Source organism: Camarhynchus parvulus, chromosome 1 (assembly GCF_901933205.1).
Source record: "Camarhynchus parvulus chromosome 1, STF_HiC, whole genome shotgun sequence".
NCBI lineage: Eukaryota > Metazoa > Chordata > Aves > Passeriformes > Thraupidae > Camarhynchus > Camarhynchus parvulus.
Window position 1 is genome coordinate 53,457,830 of NC_044571.1, and position 21,200 is coordinate 53,479,029.

The 21,200-nt window shown below is 35.8% G+C and overlaps 1 protein-coding gene across 8 annotated transcripts in view; it reads left to right on the forward strand.

Moving 5' to 3' along the window:
* Positions 1-21,200, forward strand: part of PCDH9 (protocadherin 9) — a 670,749-nt gene that overhangs the window by 171,553 nt on the left and 477,996 nt on the right. The window contains exon 3 of one of the 8 annotated variants that reach the window (XM_030965070.1): positions 7,120-15,743. The exons of the other annotated variants lie outside the window; for them this stretch is intronic. Coding sequence (XP_030820930.1) covers positions 7,120-7,140 — 21 coding nt within the window. The 3' untranslated portion in view covers positions 7,141-15,743. Of the gene's footprint in view, positions 1-7,119; positions 15,744-21,200 lie in introns of those variants that run through there. 8 annotated transcript variants of the gene reach the window in all.

Consider the following 21,200-nt stretch of genomic DNA (forward strand, 5'->3'; position numbering starts at 1 on the left):
TTCCCTCCAAATGTTGAAAAAAATCAGACTGTAACATGCTTAGGACTCTCTATTCCTTCATCCCGTGTCAGAACTTTGCAGAATGCGAATAATTTAGGAGTGAAAGATCCTTTAAGATCATTGAGTCCAACTGTTAACCCAGCACTGTCAAGTCCATCACTAAGCCATGTCTGTAAGGGTCACAACAGCATGACTTAAATACCTCCAGGAATGGTGACTCAACAACTTCCCTGGGCAGCCCGTTTAAATGCTTGACAACCTTTTCTCTGAGATATTTTCCTGGTACCCTATCTAAACCTCCCCCAGCACAATTTGAGGCCATTTTCTCTTATCCTATTGCTTTTTACCTGGGAGAAGAGAACAGCTCCTACTCGGCTACAGCATCTTCTCAGGTACTTGTAGAGAGTACAAGTTCACCCTTGAACCTCCTTTTCAATAGTCTAAACAACCTTGGTACCCTCAGCTGCTCCTTCTAAGACTTGGGCTTCAGAGTCTTCAGCAGACTCATTGCCCTTCTCTGGACACCCTCTAGCACCTCAATGTTCTTGTGGTGAGAGGCCCAAAACTGAACACAAGATTTGAGGTGTGGCCTCTCCAGTGCCAAGTACTGGAGGACAATCACTGCCCTGGTCCTGCTCGTCACACTGTTGCTGATACAGGCCAGGGTGCCATTGACCCTCTTGACCACCTGGGCATATGCTGGATCATGTTCAGCCAGCTGTCAACCAGCACCTCAGGTCCTTTTTTTTTTGGGTATCTTTCCAGCTATCTATCCCCAAAAGAGTAGGGCTGAATGAGATTATTACGAACTGAGTGCAGAACCCATCACTTTGCCATATTTAACCTCATGCAATTCACCTAAGCCCATGGATCCAACCTTTCTAGATCCCTCTACTGAGCCTTCCTACCCTCCAACAGGAAACACTCCCAAAAACTTAGTATCTTCTGCAAACTTACTGAAAATGTGACAATAGCGTCCACTTTCTTCTATCGCTGGATAAAAAATTGTCTGCTTTGTACTTTGAGATCTTTTGGAAGAAATGAATGAGCTGGAAAAAAATGTTCTTATGTCTGAACACTGACAGTTTGGGAGATAGAAGGGAAATGAAGAAGAATAGTTCAAGAGAGAACTCCAGTTACCATGAACTAAAAATCCACTGAATTTCATGAACTAAGGGAAAGAGTGATCTCTCAGTGGTTTATAAAATTCTTATTGGCTCAGAGATTGCTTTGCATCTTCGTAATTCCTTTTACTAGAAATTTTAATCCCAGGGGAAACAAAAACCCAAGATATTTTATGTAGTTATTGTCCACTGCATAGCATAAGATGGCCACTCTGTAATCCCCCTTATCATATTAGAACTTCCCCTTATAAACCTAAAACTTCCAAAACTGACCTTCCTGGATAAATGTAAAAGGATTTAGAATTTTAAATTTAAAATTATTTAAAAAAATAGGAAGGTATACATGCACAAACTACTGGCTAAGAGCAAAAATCAACAATTTCGGGCCTCATCCTACAAACACCTCGTTTAAGTAATTGCTTGTTTATATTTAAGCAGTGAATATCACTGGATTAATTATATGGATGAGGGTTGCACATCTGGACCCTTGTTCTCTTTGGAATCCTGAATAGAGGCGGATTTTGATACATGAGTGGTTTTGTGGAAGCCATTACAAATCTGATATTACCTATATTTTAATACTGGAAAATTTTAATATGGACAAAGGGAATTGTAACAGCTTCTGTTCTGTGCAGTAATGCCCAGAGGTAAATTTATGCTAGGACAACAGAAGCAGAGAATCTGTTATTATCTTTGCTAATGCTGGGATGCTGTCGTTTATTTTAAGATTTCTTTTTTAAAGGCATAGGTGCATATACCATACCATATACTTATGTTAAGTGAAAGTTACATTTATAACTATAGTTAGGTATTAGTTATGTTTAGACTTAATATTAAGTATGTTTAAGCTTTTCTGATTGCTTAACAATTTTCATGGAAATGTGGCTTATAGTCTCATGAAAACTACAGAATAAAAAAGCTGTACTTTGCCGTTGGCGTCTTCCAACCACACCATTCCTGATTGAAATGTCTAAGAAAAAAAGGAGCTTTTCAGCCTTAGGGAAACCAATTCAAAACCATTAAGCATAGCTCAATCTCTGCACTGAACAGAAAAAAAAAAACACTTTTGGATTGAGGATAAAGTGTCGTGTATGCCAAATCCCAAATAAAGTGTAGAGAAAGCTACATGCAAGCCTGTGAGCTCTGCATAGGACTGAATATGATTTTCTCTGTTAAATAGATAAAGTTGTAATAGATTGGAGAGCATAAAACTCAGTAGGCCTTTATTTTAAGAAGATGTCTTAGTTTCACCTTTACTCCTGAAACCTAACTTGTAATTGGGTAAGTGAAAGTCCAGGTTTAGAAGGTTCACTTTTTAGAAGAGCTGAATGGGTCTTATAACATTCTGCACATTAATTTTTGTCTTTTAAAATAGGCACAAATTCTCTTTTCTGTTTTTAAAAGACATTTACCATAATGGAAGCAGATGGAATGGTATTCACTGGTACTTCTTCCAAAGCTCATTATCAAGTATACAGTGGCAGAAAACAAAACCAAGTGCCCTGCAGTGGCAGAAAACAAAACAAAGTGCTCCTTTAACCAAAATGCTGAAATCTATCCCATCCATATTTCATTCCATGAACATTTCTGTCTAATTGACTTAAATTTTCAAGATAATTTTTTTTTAAATGGTAAAAGAAGTGTATTTGTCTATATCAGACACAATTCATAACAAAAGAACACAGACCTAATACGAGATATAGGGAAAAAAAAGGTACAATATGTTGTTTAACTTCACTATGAAAAACAGGAAGATAGCATGCATTGTGTAACATGAATGAGGTAATATGGGAAACCTAGATTTGCATAACCATAACGAGACATTTTATCTTTTGTTTTAATAGATGGGTGACATTTATTTTTCTTTGCTAAAAAGGAGAAAGCATATTTGTTAGAATGGTTTTCAGTAAATATATTAGTTGTTTAAATGAAAATGTTTCTTGACTTTAGGGCATGCTTTATAAGTGGTGACAATATTCAGAACAGAGGACTTCAAAAGGAAGACTGGCAGACTTGAAAAGGGAGCATAAACATCTAGGTGAAAACTTTTTGTAACTTTTTGTTGCAAAATAATGATCGTTTAGGTAAATCTGCTCTTCCCGATCAGGTTGTCTCCTACTTCTTTTCAGAATATGAATTTTCAAGAAGGAAGATAATTTAAAACTGGGTGAGTTTAAGTAAAATAAAATTGGCAAAATATGGCTGAAAATACAGTATTTGTGCATAATTTGAGTATTTCTTTTATTTAGGTAGTACTTAAAAAATACAATGCACTATTTCGCTCATAGGTGCCTTCCAAATTAAAGGTATTTCCTTGTTTCATGGTGAAGAAATTGTAATCAATGAGAATTAAGTTTGTAAATTTTCAAAGATTGGGAAAAAAACTCTCATATTCCTGTAGACTAGAAAGTATTCATGCTTTTTATTATCCCACATAATATAGGATCCATTTCTTCTAGACTTTTAAAATTAAATTCCTTACTGTTGCTAGTCAGCTCCTCCTCTTTTGCTATTGAATGTTGTACTACAATAGCATACTTATGCCTGAGCGTCCTCAGCACATGTCCTGTGGATTGAACTCAGCCTAAAACCAGTCTTGTAAATTAACTGTAAACCCTCAGGCATATCTAAACCATATGCTGAGTGCAATGTGGATGCCCCAAAGACAACACAAATAGGTAATCTGCATGGTGTTTTTAATCTGCATTGTGTGTGATATACCAGCTCAATTTGTGAGAGTTAGAACATTACCTGTTTCTGCTACTTTAATATTTTTATCCTAAAATATAAAAAAGAGAAAATAGTTATGGACTATGTTTTGTTAGTGAGGCATGCACATGAAAGTTCAGGAAAATAGTCTGTGCCAAAGTGGTGTACTAATATTATACAGGCCCAATTCATAGAATCCCACAACAGCCCAGGTTGGAAGAGACCTTCCAAGGTTAAGCCTTTTGTGGAAAGGAGAACTTTGAAGAGATTATCTGGCAACCTGCCACACTGAATCTTGAAAACCTTCTGTGATGGAAGTTGTTGGGAAGGAGAAGGAGACAAAACATACCGCGTCTCTGTGCGGTAGCTAGTCGCATCTTAGCTCAGCTGGGGCTGCCTTTCTTCTTTCAGGTGCTATCCCTTGGTATTTTCACAGTCTCCCTATGGTGTCCAGTTTGTAAGTGCTGTCTGAATTCAGCTTCTCTATACGGCACGTACAGCCCCCCAGCCGGCCGTATGAGCACAGCTGCTCTCTGGGACCCCACCCCCAATATCTTCACTTACTTTGTCGTTACTCCCAAAACCTCACAGAATTTAGCAGGTATTTTGCTGGCTACATAGGTAGGTACTTAAAGGTTTTCTTCTTGCCTCCATCCCTTCCAGCTCTGAGAGTGTAATGAAATTTATAACAGAAGGAGGAATACCTGTTTAAGAATGATGTTCAAAATCTGTGATCCTGCTTCTATCAAGCATTTCTCGCACCCTGTTTTTTGTTCAGTTTTCACTTAACAGATCTGATCTGAGAAGTTCTTTTATGCTTATGCCTGTCATTGTTTACCTTCTCTGAAAGCCTTCATATAGAAAAAAAATAGGTAAAGAAAAAGCTAATGAATTAGAAAAGAAATAGTATAATAACAAAAATGGGAACAAGAATACTTTATGTCTCTGAGCAGCCAGGCAGGCAGAAAGGAGAAAGATGTGGTAAGTAAGCTGTGGAGAATAGGAGGTTTAAAAACTAAAATGCCTCTATTTTAGAGACACTGCATATGTTTTCCAGCTGCAGAATGTGAAGGAAGATGTCAATAGCATGGCTGGAGGTTAAGACAGGGCTGGAAGACAAATGGGGCACACAGAATCAATTGTATAGCTGTCACAGCAAAAATGTATTTGGTTCTGCATCTAGAAGTTTCACAGTTGCTCCAAACACATGCACAATGCTATATAGCTTACAACAATGGTTATACTAATTGACAATGGGTGACAAATCTACTTGGCTAACTGGAATGGAGTGGAATACAATAGAGCATAAGACAATTATTCTGCAAAAGGGAAGCCCAAAGTCCTAATAGCAAGATTTTATAGGAGATACTAAGATAGTGGGGTAGTACTGGGATAATAGTAATTAGAACAGAATAGTTATTCATTATTACACAGCCTCCCTCCAAGACTCCCCAGATGTCTCAAGAGAAAATGCCAACATACGAAGCAAAGAAAAGAACAAAATAATCAGACAGCCAGAGATGGGAATGTCCACTTAGAGGGAACTTTTCTCCAAATTCTTTTTAAAATTATTTTCTTTTAAATCATGAAATATGGCACATAACCTCTCTTTCAAACCTTTTAACAGTTAGTTAGCATAAAATTCCCAAGAATATCAAGAGTTGTAAGTGCCAAGTTCTTCTTTGAGTCTTGGTAAGGTCTTGACATCAGTGACATCCTGTGGCATTGAATTCTATAATCTAATTATGTGCTGCATTAAAAAGTATGTTCTTTTATAGGATTTGGAGCTGCTGCTTTTCACTTTCACTTGGTGTCCTTTTGTTCTTGAATTATGAGACACAGGACTACAGAAGCTCCTGATCTATTTTCTCTTTGCCACTTACCGTTTTTATACTTTCATCATATCCCTCCTTATTCATCTTTTTTTTTTTTCCTTAAGGTTAACAATTCCAGTTTTTTCAGTCTTTTCATATGAAGGCTTGTCTATATGCCTAATTATCACAATCAGTCTTTTCTGAATACTTTCCAATTCAGTAATATCTTTTTGTGATGGGTGACCAGTACTTCACACTATTCCAGAGAAGGGAAAATTATTGATTCATATAATGGCATATTTTCTTTCTTTCTTATTCTTCATCTCATTTCTTCTGTATCTGAAAATTTTATGTGCTTTTTTGACTGCAGCTGCTCATCAAGCAGGGCTCTTCATTGAGCTGTCTGCAGTGAGACCCAGGTATTTTTTCCTAAGATAGTGCTAGTAAGTGAGATCTCTGATAAAACAAATAATCTATTACACATTTAGGTTTCTTTGCTTTGTTTTTAGTTTTTTTGGTTTTTGTTTGTTTGTTTGGTGGTTTGTTGGTTTTTTTGGTGGGGTTTTTGTTTGTTTTTTCAAATAGGCCTTATTTTTCATTTAAATAAATTATTGTCACATCTTTTAAGATGGCCACCCATCTCCCTGAGTCAATTTTCTCTGATTTCCTGTCTTATTTAGACTTGGTTAACATGATTTCCTTGTTATTTGTAAATTTTGCCAAGTTGCGGTTCACTTTTTTTTTTAACATTACTTAACACATTTTAAACACTTGGTCCTTGTATGGTGCCTTGAAGCACCCTGCCATTGAGGTTTCGCTATAGTGAAAATTGACAGTATGTATGCTTTTTTTTTTTTAATCTTTGAGAAAAGTTTTGCTTCATTTTGCATCCTATCCCAAAATTACTTAGTCTCTGACTGAGATGGAGACTGAGTCTCTTGAGAGGAACATTGTTGTCACCACATTTATTCAATTACACTAACAAGGTTAAGGGCCAAGTTGCCTTCACAATTAAAGCTAAATATTTGAGAGACAACTATCCTGTTTGCAACCACAAGTATGGAAATTAAGGAAAGAGAATGGAGAAGTAATTAATTCATCATGTTGGGCAGACACGTTCAAAATCAAGATGGGAGCAAGCTTTTAACACAACAGTTCTTAGAATTGTCTTGGTGATAATCCTGAAAACCAGGAATTTAATCAGTCCAAATAGGCAGGAGTATATGAATCTACTTCTTACACCTCAGACTTTGTGTAAAAATAAGGAAAAAGCAAACTAGTGATATGGTCTAGACAGCTGCTAATTTTCAAGGCTTCCTTTCACAATCTGATATGAACCAAGATATTTTAAGATTTGAAATATCTAAAGTTCTTGTTGGAAAGGGGAAGGGCAAACTTATTTTGAGGCTTTATACGTCCTGACCTCCCCTAGGCCTGCTTATTTCCTGGTATCTCTCTCTCTTTCTCTCAAGTGTTCTCCATCCTCTCCCTGAGAGAGTCTATGTGTGCTTCACCAACCCTGACTGCCTACAGTATGCAACAGACCTCACCACCTTTCTTCACCAAGAAGATTGCTTGCACAGAGAAGGCTCCTCAGACTGCTTGGGACACCTTGCACAGATGCATGCCACTGCCTTGAGCTCAGAATGGACACTCAAAGAGATCCTGAACATATTGGTGGGAAATGTGATCAGACACCTGCAACTCAGACCCTGCCTATTTGGTAAAGGAACTATAAGGAAAGCTAGAACTTCTTGTGATATTCCCACAGTTTTATCTGACATAAATAATGTATTTCCCATACTGTAGTCCACCCAATCCTAATCCAAAGTATTTTGGGTGGAGCAGAGGTTGACACCAGTTAACAGGTGACAACAGGGATCAAGTATTTAATTTGTGAACAAGCCCATGAAAATGTTAGTAACTCCTCAATAACTAGTGCTGGTGCCTGATAAGCTGAGAGGACAGAACATAAAATATGATCAATGGCTATCTATGGACCAATTATACATACATATCTATATCTATCTATATATATATATATATATATATGCACACATATATATCTCTGTGTATAAGAGTATTTATACTATATATATTCTTTTTCCTTTAGCAAGCTGCTTCGATACAGTAAAATATAGGATGCAGAATTATAGGAGAGTAACAGTAAAACTTGCCACTGTGACCTTTTTGTTAATTCACGGCAACACAAAAATTACCAGTAAAATATAGCACAATTGAAAATGTAGAGTTTCTCATTTGAAGGAAGAATAGCAAGAAAACTCAGTGCTCTCACTACATTTTTGAAGGCTCTAAAATACCACAGGGCTTGTGAAAAATAAGAAAGTGACAGAGATAGACCATAAAATGTATAGTCACACCTATTAGTGAACATAATGTTATATTAATGGCACTTCTGCATCAAATATAAAAATAGTACTGTGTGTCATTTAGTTAATTTAGAGGAAAATAATTATAGCAAAAATATGAGCTCACTGCCACAATTCAAAGCTGAATGCGTTTCACAATAGATTTTCAAAATAAGCAGCCACCTAATAAAAAGTTATGTCAGCTTTTACAGTTTGCCCACCAAAACTAAGAAAAGAGCATTAAATGATTGGCGGCGGAGTTTTGTGGAAACAGGGCATATGGAAAGCAGTGACAATACTGTGCCTGGTGCTGGCTTCATACTGAAAATATCTGTGCTTTGCAGTTGCTGTGGAGTAATGTGTCTCTTGAAATGTGTGTACATTCAAGTAGTATTAAGAGATAAATATATGCCTTTTCAATGGTGCTTTTTCATTTGGGAGAATGTCACAGAATACTTTTCAGCACCTCTAGGAAGCTGTTACTCACTATGCAAAGCCTGTATCCCACTATTTTTCGTGTAAATCCATAATGATAAAATATATCAATAAATATGTATTTAAATGCTATCTGAAATAAACCTGTATCACTATAGCATTTCAGGGAAGAATCTGTGCTTCTTTCTTTTCAGGATTTTTGTCTTTCTTCTCTAGAACCTATATAAGAATTGAATTGAATATATTTAGATTTTCCCATTTTCAGACAGGCTTCTTGTTTCTCTATTTTCCTTAAAAGGCTGTGCATCTTCCTATGTTCCCCAGTGTAGCAGGATATCAGAACCCATAAGAGACACTGCATTTTTCAAATAGAATGTTTTAATACTTTCCATCCTTACATGCTGTTAGTCCCAAGTAATGACTTCTTTCTGGGGAGTGGTATCAATAGTTATTACTTTAATGTACAAGATAGTAAGTGAGATATCACAGTGGGAATAAACTGTTAAGGATGATATTGGCATAAATACTTGTTTATTTGGAAGGTCCAGTTTCATTCTCAAATCTGTGACAAGAAAAACATCAAGTTTGAATCACAGGAGTTTATGTAACTACTGGGAGAAGGATTGGGTGGTGGTTTTGGTACCTCTGCATTTCAATTTCATATAAACCAAAATGTAATTCTGATTTTTTTTCCTTTAGGCTAAGTAAACTAATAGAATTATGAGGCACAAAAGGTAACCTTTCTGAATTTAGGGATTTTTTCCTTTTTCTTTTTTTTACCTGAAGTTAACAGCCATAGAAGTATATGTGTAAGATACTCAACTATCCTATACTTGATCAAGAACTTGATTAAGGGACAATTTTGTTCTGTCCTTACTGGGGATTTTCCACAAATATACAATCACAAAGATATAAATATATGCAATTTTTCTATTTAGTTCTTACAACATCACTTAAAGCTAAAAATCATAATAGTAAAAAACAACAGGAATTCTTTTTTATCAAAGTGGAGCTCAGATTTCATCCAATTATGAAAAAAATACTGTTGAAAATCTGTTTTTTATGAACACTCTCAAATCACTTCGTATTTAGCTTTTTTTGTTTTGTTTTGTTTCAATTTGGGTTTTTTTGTTTTGTTTTCTTTATGACAGCACTCTATTTTTCAAAGACATTGACTTTTTCCTGACACTTTTAATTTTACTTTTCTATGTAAGACAAACCATGATCCTTAAACCATCCAGTCAAATCTCTCAGAGCAGAATTATATATGGTTCCCAGAAGAAAACAGCTGAAAACACTAAAGCTAGATGGACAGATACATTAATTATTACATTAACTTCAAATATTTTTTTTCCATACCAATGTGACTTTGAGAAATGGAGAATCTATCAAAGCAAGTAAAAGGTAACCTACAAGGTATTATGTCATTTATGTGTTAGACAAGAAAATGCTCTTCTAGCTGAATCTTAATAAAAGACACTTCTCTCTTCATACTTAGAAAGATTTCACAAAATACTTGGATCTTGCCTATTCTCAAGATGTCCACATCATTTCCTTCCATATTAGGTATTCTTTTAAGTATATTAGTGTATCATTAGCAACCTGTAAACATCAGCAGGTATGTGAATGCTGTCCATTCATAGAACTTGACTGTTGACTTTTGAAAATGTGACTCTCAGAGTGCCTTCTTTGAATTTTCCCAAGTGGTATGGAACCCAAGGCTGAATCAGTGGAAATACTTAATCTTTTCCTTCCTATCAAAATTAAATACAGTATTGCAAACTTTTGTATTGTATTCTCAAGCTCTTACTGACCATTTATTATAAAACCATATTAAAAAAGAACATAAATAAAATTGAAAGTGTTCTCTAACCTGAAGATTTCAAAATTGTATTTATCTCCATAGTTCTGTAAAAGACCTATTCTACTGAATAAATAATATTTTATTTTAAAGGCAAGTCTTTAGTAGGAAACTTAATAGATGTTACCTACCTTGTCATTTAAAATAAATGGTAGCTGTGATAGCTTCACTCATTGACTTGTTTTTAGTTGTTCATCTGGTTTTTGTTAAATTTCAGATTTTATTGATTTTGAATAGTGAAATCATATTGGCCTTTAACTTTTAGGTTCCAATTCATATTCCATTAATCAGGTATAACATAGTTCTGTTCATGCAATACTAAGTTAGAGCTTCAGGAGGCAGGGGGAGAAGAAAATCCCCAAAGAGAAAACAAATAAAATTTATACTTTAAAATTTAAAAAAATATATCAGTTCAATTAGCTTCCTTTTATAGCTTTAAAACTATGTGTATTTTCAAGGTACTGATTTTTTTTTTCCTTGGCTAGTTTTAGGGAAGCAATTAAGGATTTAAAATACAGACAGAATTGTTGATCGTAATTACATCATAGCTTGCTGTTACACAATACACTTTTTCTCACCATAAGACCAAAAAAACCCAAACCACCACCCCCACACCCGCACCCCCCAAAAGACATAGTACTTATTTTAAAAAAGAGACAACTGGTAAAGAAACTTGTTAATCCTGTGCCTAACTGTAAAAGAATTTTAATGTAGCAGTACCTAGTTTGCATGCAAACATCTCTGAACTGCCTGGTAAATTTTAGCCCAATGCTTGAAGTTTTTTTCATAACATTTACTGAGAAATATGAGATTTAAAGAAGTGTATGTTATATAAGTTCTTCCCACCTCCCAGGATTTGGTAGATCCAAGTAAGCAGGCCTATCATGACTGTCAGTCAGTATGCCTTAATACAGATTCAGTTTGAAATACTTGTACTGAAAACCTACTTGCACATGTCTTCTGTCATTCCATGTCCTGTGCTTCTCCTTAGATGATCAGTTCATAGAAATTGCTGTGGGGGAAGCAGATCTGATTGGGATGGTCAAACAATGTATTGAGTAAAACTAGTTCCACTTATTTTAATTGAACTTTAGATATATATGAGCTAATAGTAATTGTTATATATATAGGGTTTTTTAATTTTAGTGAACCACAAATAGAAATGCCTGACTTCTTTCAAAGTAATTCTTTGAGTGCCTGTGTCAGCTAAAGATTTTCTTGTACACTTAAAATAGATCTGTGGTCTTTACATTATGTTGTTTGTGAGATCATCAACATGTATCCTGCTAATGGAAGTCCAAGATAAAATTTAATCTTGTATTTAAGACTGTATCATAGTCTTTTCCCTACTCTTAGTACATAACTCACTCATTTTTTATGCTATGGGCAGTTCATATTCAACTATACATTGTTTTCATCTTGCCTCTCTATGTTTTATCAAAATTGCATGCATTCACATTGCAATTGAGACAGAAAAAAAAATTCTTCTTTTTCTGTCTCTCATCACCTTATCTCATTTACCATTCTTTAAATAAGTAATTTGATAGTTGATTCATATTTTGCTTAAGCCTTTTATTATGGCTTGGTTGAAGGAGAGGCTTTCAGAAGCTAAGTTTGAATACCTGGATTGCAGCTTTCATTATGTTGAATTACGATGCATAATTTATGGCCATATATTAGTTGTGATATATGGAAACAAGTAGTTTAATACTGTTCTGATACAAAAAGAACTTAGTAATTTCTTAGATGATTGAGTTTGTGTGAGAGAGATGATAAACTAAGCAAAATCAACAATATGCCAGGAAATCCTTCAGATATTTACAGTATAAGCTTTTCTATGTCCCAGGAGATCAAAAGAAAAGTATGTGGGTGGTGCACTTACCTACTTCTCATTTTGAGGCTTACCAAAGTGGTTGTCAGTGGAAGATCTGTAGTGAGCCAATCAGGCATCCAGTATTAAGCAAAAATGCATGATCTTTGTCCCCTTGGTAACAGTTGTGTTTAGCAGAACGCAAAATGTGTTGCTCTAAATCACTGCTCTAATTGGCACCTTTGTTGACAGTCTCAAAAGAAAGGTCAAGATGTGGTTAGGCGTGGGACTGATGTACTGTCTTACTCACAGCTGCAGCCTCCTTGGCTGAATGCAGCCATTTATTGAGCAGGCATTTGCTTTTTAAATTCTATGGATATTTTAGTAAATTCCATTAGTAGATACTATTTGCATTTAATCTTCTTTAATTTTTTTTCTTTTATGCTTTGCTACAGATAGTGTGATTACTGCATTAAATCTAGGTGAGAAAAAAGGAAAGTGAGATGCCAAGCTAGTGCAAAAATACCTGTAAACCAGTCACTTAATAAATTTGCTTACTGTTGACAGGAACTGCTTTATGCAGTGGAATATTAACACCACCTAGGCCAAGCTACTTTGGGTCTTTGAAAAAAGTACATATTAGAACACCTGAGTTTAAAAATGTCTATTCCATATATAGTCATATTCTATGAGATGTAGGCACTCAAAGAGGGTGATTCAGAGCCCTAAATTAGTTGACTAAAGTTAGACAGTGTGAATACCTCCTACAGTAACAATATGTTGTAGAGGGACAGAAAGCAGGCAAGTGAAGAAAGGAAAGGAGTGATAAGGACAATAAATGAAGTAAGTCTGCAGTGAGCTTTAGAAACTATTAGAAATCATTAAAAATTCTTTGACAAAAGGAAGATCAGTTTTCTTTAGAGCACATGCTCCAAACCAAGAAGTGTCCTCATAGGTAACTGTAACAATAGTGTAGGTATGACACTTTCCACCGTGACTACCTGGGCATCCGTTTGTTGTATTGCAATTGTTTCTGCAGTCTCCAGTCAATGCTGGAGGATTAAACTACAGGTATAAATAATTCCTTCTTCGAAGAGCTTACAAGAAAAATAGGATTCATAGGTGAAGAATAAGAAGGGAAAGGGGAGAAGAAAGAAATAAAATTACCTGATCAAAGTAACAAAGGATAATAATTCTTTCTTACTATAACATGGACTGCAATCTATAATCCCTTACAATTTCCATATGTGAAAGGATTTATAATACACAGCTTTTAGAAATTACTTTTTTTTTAAAAAATTGCCTTTACTAAAAGAGAATACTCATGAGTAATGGTACCACAGTAAACAGTTTCATTTACATTTATGAGGGTTGGGTAGAGTTCTTGAAAAGGTAGTCCTTTCACAGTATTTATGGGTTTTATTGTGTTTTATTGTATTCTCTATTTTATTAAAATAATTCTTTAGGCTGTAGCTACCTTTTTAAAGAGAAATCAAGAATTCTGCATTCATCTGTCTGTAAATTTATTAGCTCATTAGTCACTGTACAAGAGGATGACAAATCTCAATTTTTCATCCTCAGAATCAAAGTTTATTGAAGAACCACATCCTACGTGTTCCAGACTTTCTTTTTTTTTTAATTGGTATTTAACATCTACTTACAAGACTTTTTGGCATTTAATGGGATTGCTACAAAAGCTTCATGTCATGTATGGACATTTATATGCACACACATACTAATGCTTTGCACCTATCCTTTTACCTCTGCACCTATCCTTACCATCCATTACCCTGTTTTGTGTAAGATAAAAACATCTGACACGTAATCATCTGTTGAGATCTAGGTACCTCTGAGAAATTTTCCATTAAATTGTCATTATTGGGCATGTTAAAGTAAGTGCACAATGAAAAAATAACTATCATTGTTTGCAAAGAAATGGGAAGCAAATTCTTCTGTTAAAATTAGTAAAGCTGTTATTTCCCTTGCTGTTCTCTTTGATGGACTTACAATTTGCTGACTTATTGTAAATTGACTCTGTTGATACAGTTTTGAATGTTCATATGCTTAGTTTTGGTAAAGCTAATACATGAGTCATCAGCTGTAGATTCAGGGTTTCCAGTTGTAGTAACTAACAGTACAGATGGTCTGATATCAATCTATTTTCAGTGGCCGTTTTTACAAAAGTACATTATATTGGTCTAGGGCAATATTTCTTGATCATATGTGGATTTCCTAAATTGTATGGTATTTAAGATTTGGGGTTAGATTTGACCTGGGCCATGTGTTGAAGACATTATAAATATGTTACTGTATATATTATATTGTGGATGCAATTTAGCATCCAGTGCCAGTTATTATAAATCTGTTTGATCTTACTGTATAGAAGGCTTCAGCTGTATCCCTGTTTATTAGCAGAGAAATGCTAATTTCAGCTTGCATTCTTTTTTTGCTAACATTCAAGAGAAGTATTTAGGCATGTTGCCTTCTGCCTGAAAATACTGAAATTAATTTATATGGCCATTTATCCTATTCAACAAGAACATGTCAGTTTTTGATTAGCTACAGAAAATCTCAGTCTGTAATCGATTTCTAATGGCTATAGTTTTCTTTAGATAGGCTCATAAATTTTGTCTCCTAATAGAGAGAAAGTGAACTGTTGCAGTGTCACGTATTTAGCTATGTAAGGTTTATGACTACTAATTGTTGAGGCATTTACAGTTCTAGAAAAAATCCTAAATGTTAAAGAATTAGAAAAAAAAATACTTCTTATTGTACCTATCACTTTATCGTTCTTCCCTTGTCTAACTTTCCATACTTTCTTGGGTCACTTCAATAGATTGTTCAGATATATTGGATTAGGAATGTATCCTTTGGTAACAACTACTGCAATCAGACATGACTGTATTTGTTCTTGAGTAAAGAGATAAGCCCTTTCATTTGACCACTATCAAATTTCTCTTTACTGTGGAGCAGAAGCCAGACACTGAATATATCTGTAGCATGGGACATATCAACTCTGCAAATATCACAGAGCACATTCCCCACATGATGCAAGTTTTGTATTTTGGCAACAGAAAGACACTTCCTATACTCCTCTTGTTGGTGTCCTGACAAATCTAGACCGGAAATAGGACACATGGACCAGGCAGCACATGGAGTCATGTTCTAAGAGCGTTAAGTTAGATTCAGCTGGAACATTCTGAGCTACGTATGCTGTTCTTGATTTTCTGCTCTCTTACAACATCCACACTAAACACATTTATTTTGCTTGCTTATGTACATATTTTTGTTTAAAAATGTTAATGTTTTTTGCATGTCTGAATTACAAAGCAGCATATGCCTCAAAAATGGCTAAAGCAATAGGCTTCATTTTGTAGCTGAAACTGTGTCAAATCTCCCTTTAAATCTGAATCTGTCCTCCTTCCCACCACCAAAGGTGATTTGAAAATAAAGAAAACCACTTACAAAACAAAAGTGGTTGTTGAATTATAATGAAAGAAAAAAAAAGCAGTTTGCCTGTTACCAGAATAATTAAAAGCTGGTTGTGGTTTAACCTCAGCCAGCAGCTCAGCCCCACACAGTCACTTGATCACTCCCCCACAGTGGGATGGGGGAAGTGAATCAGAAGGGTTAAAGTGAGAAAACTCATAGATTGGGATAAATTCACTTTCATTTAAAAATTTAGAAAAAACATTTACAAAATGAAACATTTTAAACAAATATTTTAAAAACTAGCATTTACAAAATTAAAAAACAAAACAAGGAATTAATTTACCATGTCCTATGGGTGGGCAGGTGTTTGGCCATCTCCAGGCAAGCAGGGCTCCATCATGTGTCACATGGGACTTGGAAAAACAAATGCCATCACTCTGAATGTCCCCCTTTCTTTCTTCTACCCCCAGCTTCATGTGCTGAGCATCACATTATGTTGTATGGAAGATCCCTTCTGTCAGTTTGGCATCAGCTGTCCCAGATGTGTCACCTCCCAACTTTTTCTGTACCTCTAGCCTCATTGGTGGGGTGGCAGGAGAAGCAGAGGTCTTGAGGCTGTGCAAGCACTGCTTAGAAATATGTAAGACATGTGGGTGGTATCAACAGTGTTTTGGTCAGAAATCCAGAACATAGCACCATGCAGTCTACTGTGAAGACAATTAACTCTATCCCAGCCAAAATATATACAAAATTAAATTCAGGATATTAATTATCTCATTTATTTATTGAACCCAATGTTTTCTTCATATAAATGCATAGCATAATATTTCCAAAACTAATTTCTGTTCTTGGATCCAATGATTTACACTTCAGGAGAGACCACTGTCTAAGTTATTGTCATGGAATGGAAGAAAAACCATTTTTGTTTCTTTTTTTTTTTCTTCACATTTTGAATAAAAAAAAATCCCTATAAATATGTGGTTTCTGTTATAAACTGACTGCTTGTCTGAGGCTATAATATATTTTCTTGGGTCACCTAAAGAAAGATAGGATTAGATATAGCATAGTTCAGCTTTGATTTTTTTGTCATTTTTTACTGGTAGTAAATTCATCTCACTGCTTGTGTTTGCGTGCGACCATATGTTTATGTGAAGTCACATTTCACTTTTTGATGAATAAAGTCCTTCTAATTTCCTCTCACATCAGTTGTAGGACTCATAAGTGAGGTGCAAGTGTCATGTAGTTAGACCAAGAATATCATATATTTAGAACTTATCAGCATAATTATGTGATTTGTTTCATTATTCAGAACTTATCAGCCCAGTTGTGGGTTTTGTTTTGTCATTTACTTTCTTTTATAGTGCTTACTTGCTGAGAATTTTCTTCCTGGCTTTCTGGAAGAATGCCAGACTCCAAGGAAGTTTCTCTTCCTCTTCCTTTTTACCTTCTTATTCAAATGCTCTTGTGTATTCAACAAGAGGATGCCAGCTGCATGAATTCAAACAGCAGAGAGTGCAGGAGAAGACAATTTTAGCACAACTCACTGCTTTCTGTAGTTTTGCTTATTGGAACCTTTGTTTGTGTGCTGGCTAACATTGGAATACGTGGCAGTGTGGGATGGACAGCTATTGCACACCAACATTTTATGATTCTTTGAAAAAAGCATGCCATGCGTTTTTCCTCTGTTTGACAATGTGAGGAAGGGCAGTTTTCTGGCCACTTTAACAGCCATTTGCAATCACTTTGTTTAGTGTCTGTGCAAATACATTGTGCAGCTCAACTATGCTGTGAAAGCCTTTCAGTGTTAGTGTCGAGCTGTCCTGCCCTATGTAAGCCAAATGTTTTCCAAATGGAGCCACTTGCTGAAATCTTGTCTCTGGAGAGATGTGCCAGGACAGGGGCATATTGGTTTTGACTTAAGAACTTGTAACCATTTTTCCTAGCCAGATTAAATATTACTAATGACAGCAGTTCTACAGGGAAACACAAGAGAACATTCTATAGATAACTGTACAGGGGGGAGAGAATATATCTTCTCCATGCCTGTTGTTTTCAAAGTCTAGTCTTAGAAAAGTAAAGGACAGGAGAAAAATAAATTATTAATACTGCTCATGAAATTTTAAACGTACAAACATATCTTGAAATATAGTAGCAGGAGGGTGATAAACCCACACCCTTCCCACTTTTTTCCAGTAGTGGACATGTTTGCGCTCAACAGCACTCAAGCACAGCTTCTTACTGCAGGTGCTTTTACCATTTTGGGAGTTCACTGTCCTTGTTTTGTTAGCCTCAGCAGTTTGAAAGTGTTGGCTCACCCGCAGTGCTTGCAAATATATCACTGTCCATGTTGCCTTTGCTTTTTGTATTTACTGGTGTCTTATGCTTCAGGGTTTCCGATGCCCTTGAGAAGCTGTGATCATTTTTTACATCTGAAAGAGTGCCAATTCATTTATTAAGACTGAGTCTGCGAGGCCTGGATAAATTTATTCTATCTAACATTTAATAAAACATTAAATTAAAAATGTGACTTCTGCAGTGACATACTCAGCATTATCCTTCCAAGGTTTATATTTGAGTGTTGCAGGGCCCCACCTTTCCAGAAGGTAACGTGCTATCAATCTATCTCTGAGGTGACAAGGCCGCTGATGTTTTTCTGTGGTGGTTATTTAATAATTAATTTTTCATTGCTAGTCTGTTCAATAAATGGATTGCAACATTTAAGACCAGTTTAATAGGTTTACAGGTCCCTTATAAATTCCAACAATGATAATAGTTAATAGGAGAATAATGAATTTGGGCTCAAAGATCTCAAGATCAATCAAGCAAATTAAATCTGGCCTAGGCTGTGGCTGCTGAAGTGGTTTTCTTGTTTGTTTGTGTGTTTGATTGTGGATTTTTTTTTCCTATAAAATATAACCTGTGTGGATTACTCTATCTGATGATTTGTTGAATTTCTTGGTGTTTCACTTGTCATTTAATTTAAATATTTAATCTGAGGATGTGGAATGCATATGAAGTGGCACATTAAATCAATATTATGTTGCAAATGATGTCTCCAAAGAAGGTGTCGTTGTGTAGGGGAATGCAATAATAGGAATAATAAAAAGAAAGTGTACCTTGATCTTTCCACATATGTTAGTGCAATGCTGTTTATCAATTAAAAAAATAATAACACATACCTCTGCTTGTAAAGGCAAAACTTTTCATTGGGCTTTATCACATAATCAAAATACAAAGTAAAAAAAGGTTCAGATAGGGAAGCCTTGCCAGTTACTATAAGGATTTGAGAGCATTAGCCCTACAAAGAAAGAGTGTATTGCTTAGCAGGAGTTTGCTTGGCATTTAAAATAGATGGTTCTTGGTCTCATTAGAGTTCATGGTATTCAGAGGTAACCTCATTAAGTTAATAAAGGAGGAAGGTACATTTGGTTTATCTTCTTGCATTATGTCTCACCCAGAGCCTGATTTTTCACTTTTTTTCAAGCTTTTCTGTATGATCACTTGAACTGGGGTGATTCTGTCATTTCACAGCCATTTCCACAGCTCTTTATTATTGCACACACTGGAAAGAGATTCAAAGCACTGTTACTCATTCCCGGCTCTCAAATTATCTTACTGAACATCCATTCACTTCATTACCCATTTTGTACATTTGCAAAATACAAACCAAGTTGATGACTTCAGTAAAAAGTATGAATTAAAAATGCTGGATAAGAAAATAGTATGCGAGATTCACAACAGTATGAAATTGGGGCATTCATTTTTCTAGAGCTTTGGGATCTGACTTAAGATCTTTTCTTACCAGTTCTTTCTTAAAGGATTTCTGGTTAGACAGGACATTATAAAAAAATTTTTCATATAGCCTTGAAAACAAGTGGGGGGGGGGGGGAACTCTGCACAACACCCACATCTCTTGTAATCTAGAGGATACAGCCTTGGATAAGACTACAATCTAAACCAACCTCAGGCAACCAATACTGCGTGTAACACATCAAGGTATTTCCTTAACCTTCCTCATTCTTGACGTAAACCAAGACTACCACCTCTCAAACTTGCAGACAGTGATGGAGCAAGTAAACATTGCCTGGGCAGTAATTAGCTATGGATGTTTTTCTCAGAACAACTTCTAGAGTGAGCATAGGCTGTGCACCCATATGAAGATAGAGAAAAGAAGGCCTTGGGAAAATCAGTTGTGTTGGCTATTGCAGGCAGAGGGAAAATGAACCTGCAATATTATGTTGTACTACTAAACCCTAGAGAGAGGGTAGGAGGATATTGTAGCAAAATATAAGAGAAAAACTTGATAATCAGGGTATCACAAGATAATAAAAAGAGGACAAAAGCTGGTAAACCTCCATTGCTACAAGAATTAATTATTTAGCCTGATTAGTGAGGACTACATGTGCTTAGAACAGGTACTACCAATCATTAACTGGTAATAGCCTTTTTCCAGTCTGGGCAGTACCTGATTAATAATTACTATTGATGCTGATGTCCATTCTTACAAAAGTAGTTATTTCACTACTGTAATCTGGCCAGGTGCTGCAGGCTGGATTTGCCATGCTGGAACCCATCAGTATCACCTGCTGTTATTGCAATATTTGCCATTTTCAAATTCACAATAATAGAATCATACAATAGATTGGGTTGGAAAGAACCTTTAAAGGTCATCCAGTCTAACACCCTGCAATGAGCAGGGACATCTTCAACTAGAACAGGTTGCTCAGAGTCCTGTCCACGCTGACCTTGAATGTTTCCGGGGATGAGACACCTATCACCTCTCTGGGCAATCTGTGACCACTTATCTTGTGATAGGAGCCATTGGTGACCCATTTCTGCATACCGTTTCAGTGGCTGGCAGTGACTATTTTTCCCAATGGTGAACAGTCATCACTGAGAAGCAATGGGCACTGACCAGTGAATGCAAATTGCACTGACCTGCATTGCAGCTCACCAGCAGGATGTAGTCTGTGTTAGCTCTTATTTTGGGGCAAGGAGATGCAGAAAGCTGTTACTGCTTCCTGCCAGCTATAGGTCCATAAGTAGTTTCTGCAGTGAGTTTGTAATTCATAGCAGGTGATGGACAGTGATAGTTTACTAGTGAAGTTTGTAGTGACTTCTGATAAAAAGCCTGGGGCTTAGGAGGGAGAAGATAGGAAGTGTAGTAGGAAAACGGGATTATTGTGACTAGAAGGGAGAATCAGGTAGCTTTTTTTTTTTTTGCTCATACAGAAGATGTAACATACAGGTTTTTGAAGGAGAGAAGAAAGGAGATCGGAAGAGGGTTTACAAAATGAAAATTTTAGATTGAAATTTTAAATGGCTCATCCCTTCCTTTTTCTCATGCACTCTCCTTTAGTCTAACAAATGTCTTGATATTGCTGTGGCTGAAATCCACTTGATATTTGCTCTCTGAATACCCATGCAATTTCAGTGAAGTCATTCCTGAAACATAGTGGGAGATTCAAACTTAGTTCATATAGGACTACAGATCAGTCACTAAATCCCAAGGAATGCTATTTTCTAAAGGGTGGGAGGAGCATTGGTGGGTGGCTTGACTGAAGATAAGTATTAAGAATAGATACGATAATGAGATTTGTCCTTGATGTATAATAAGTGCACAGAAAGAATAGCAACAGCAAACCT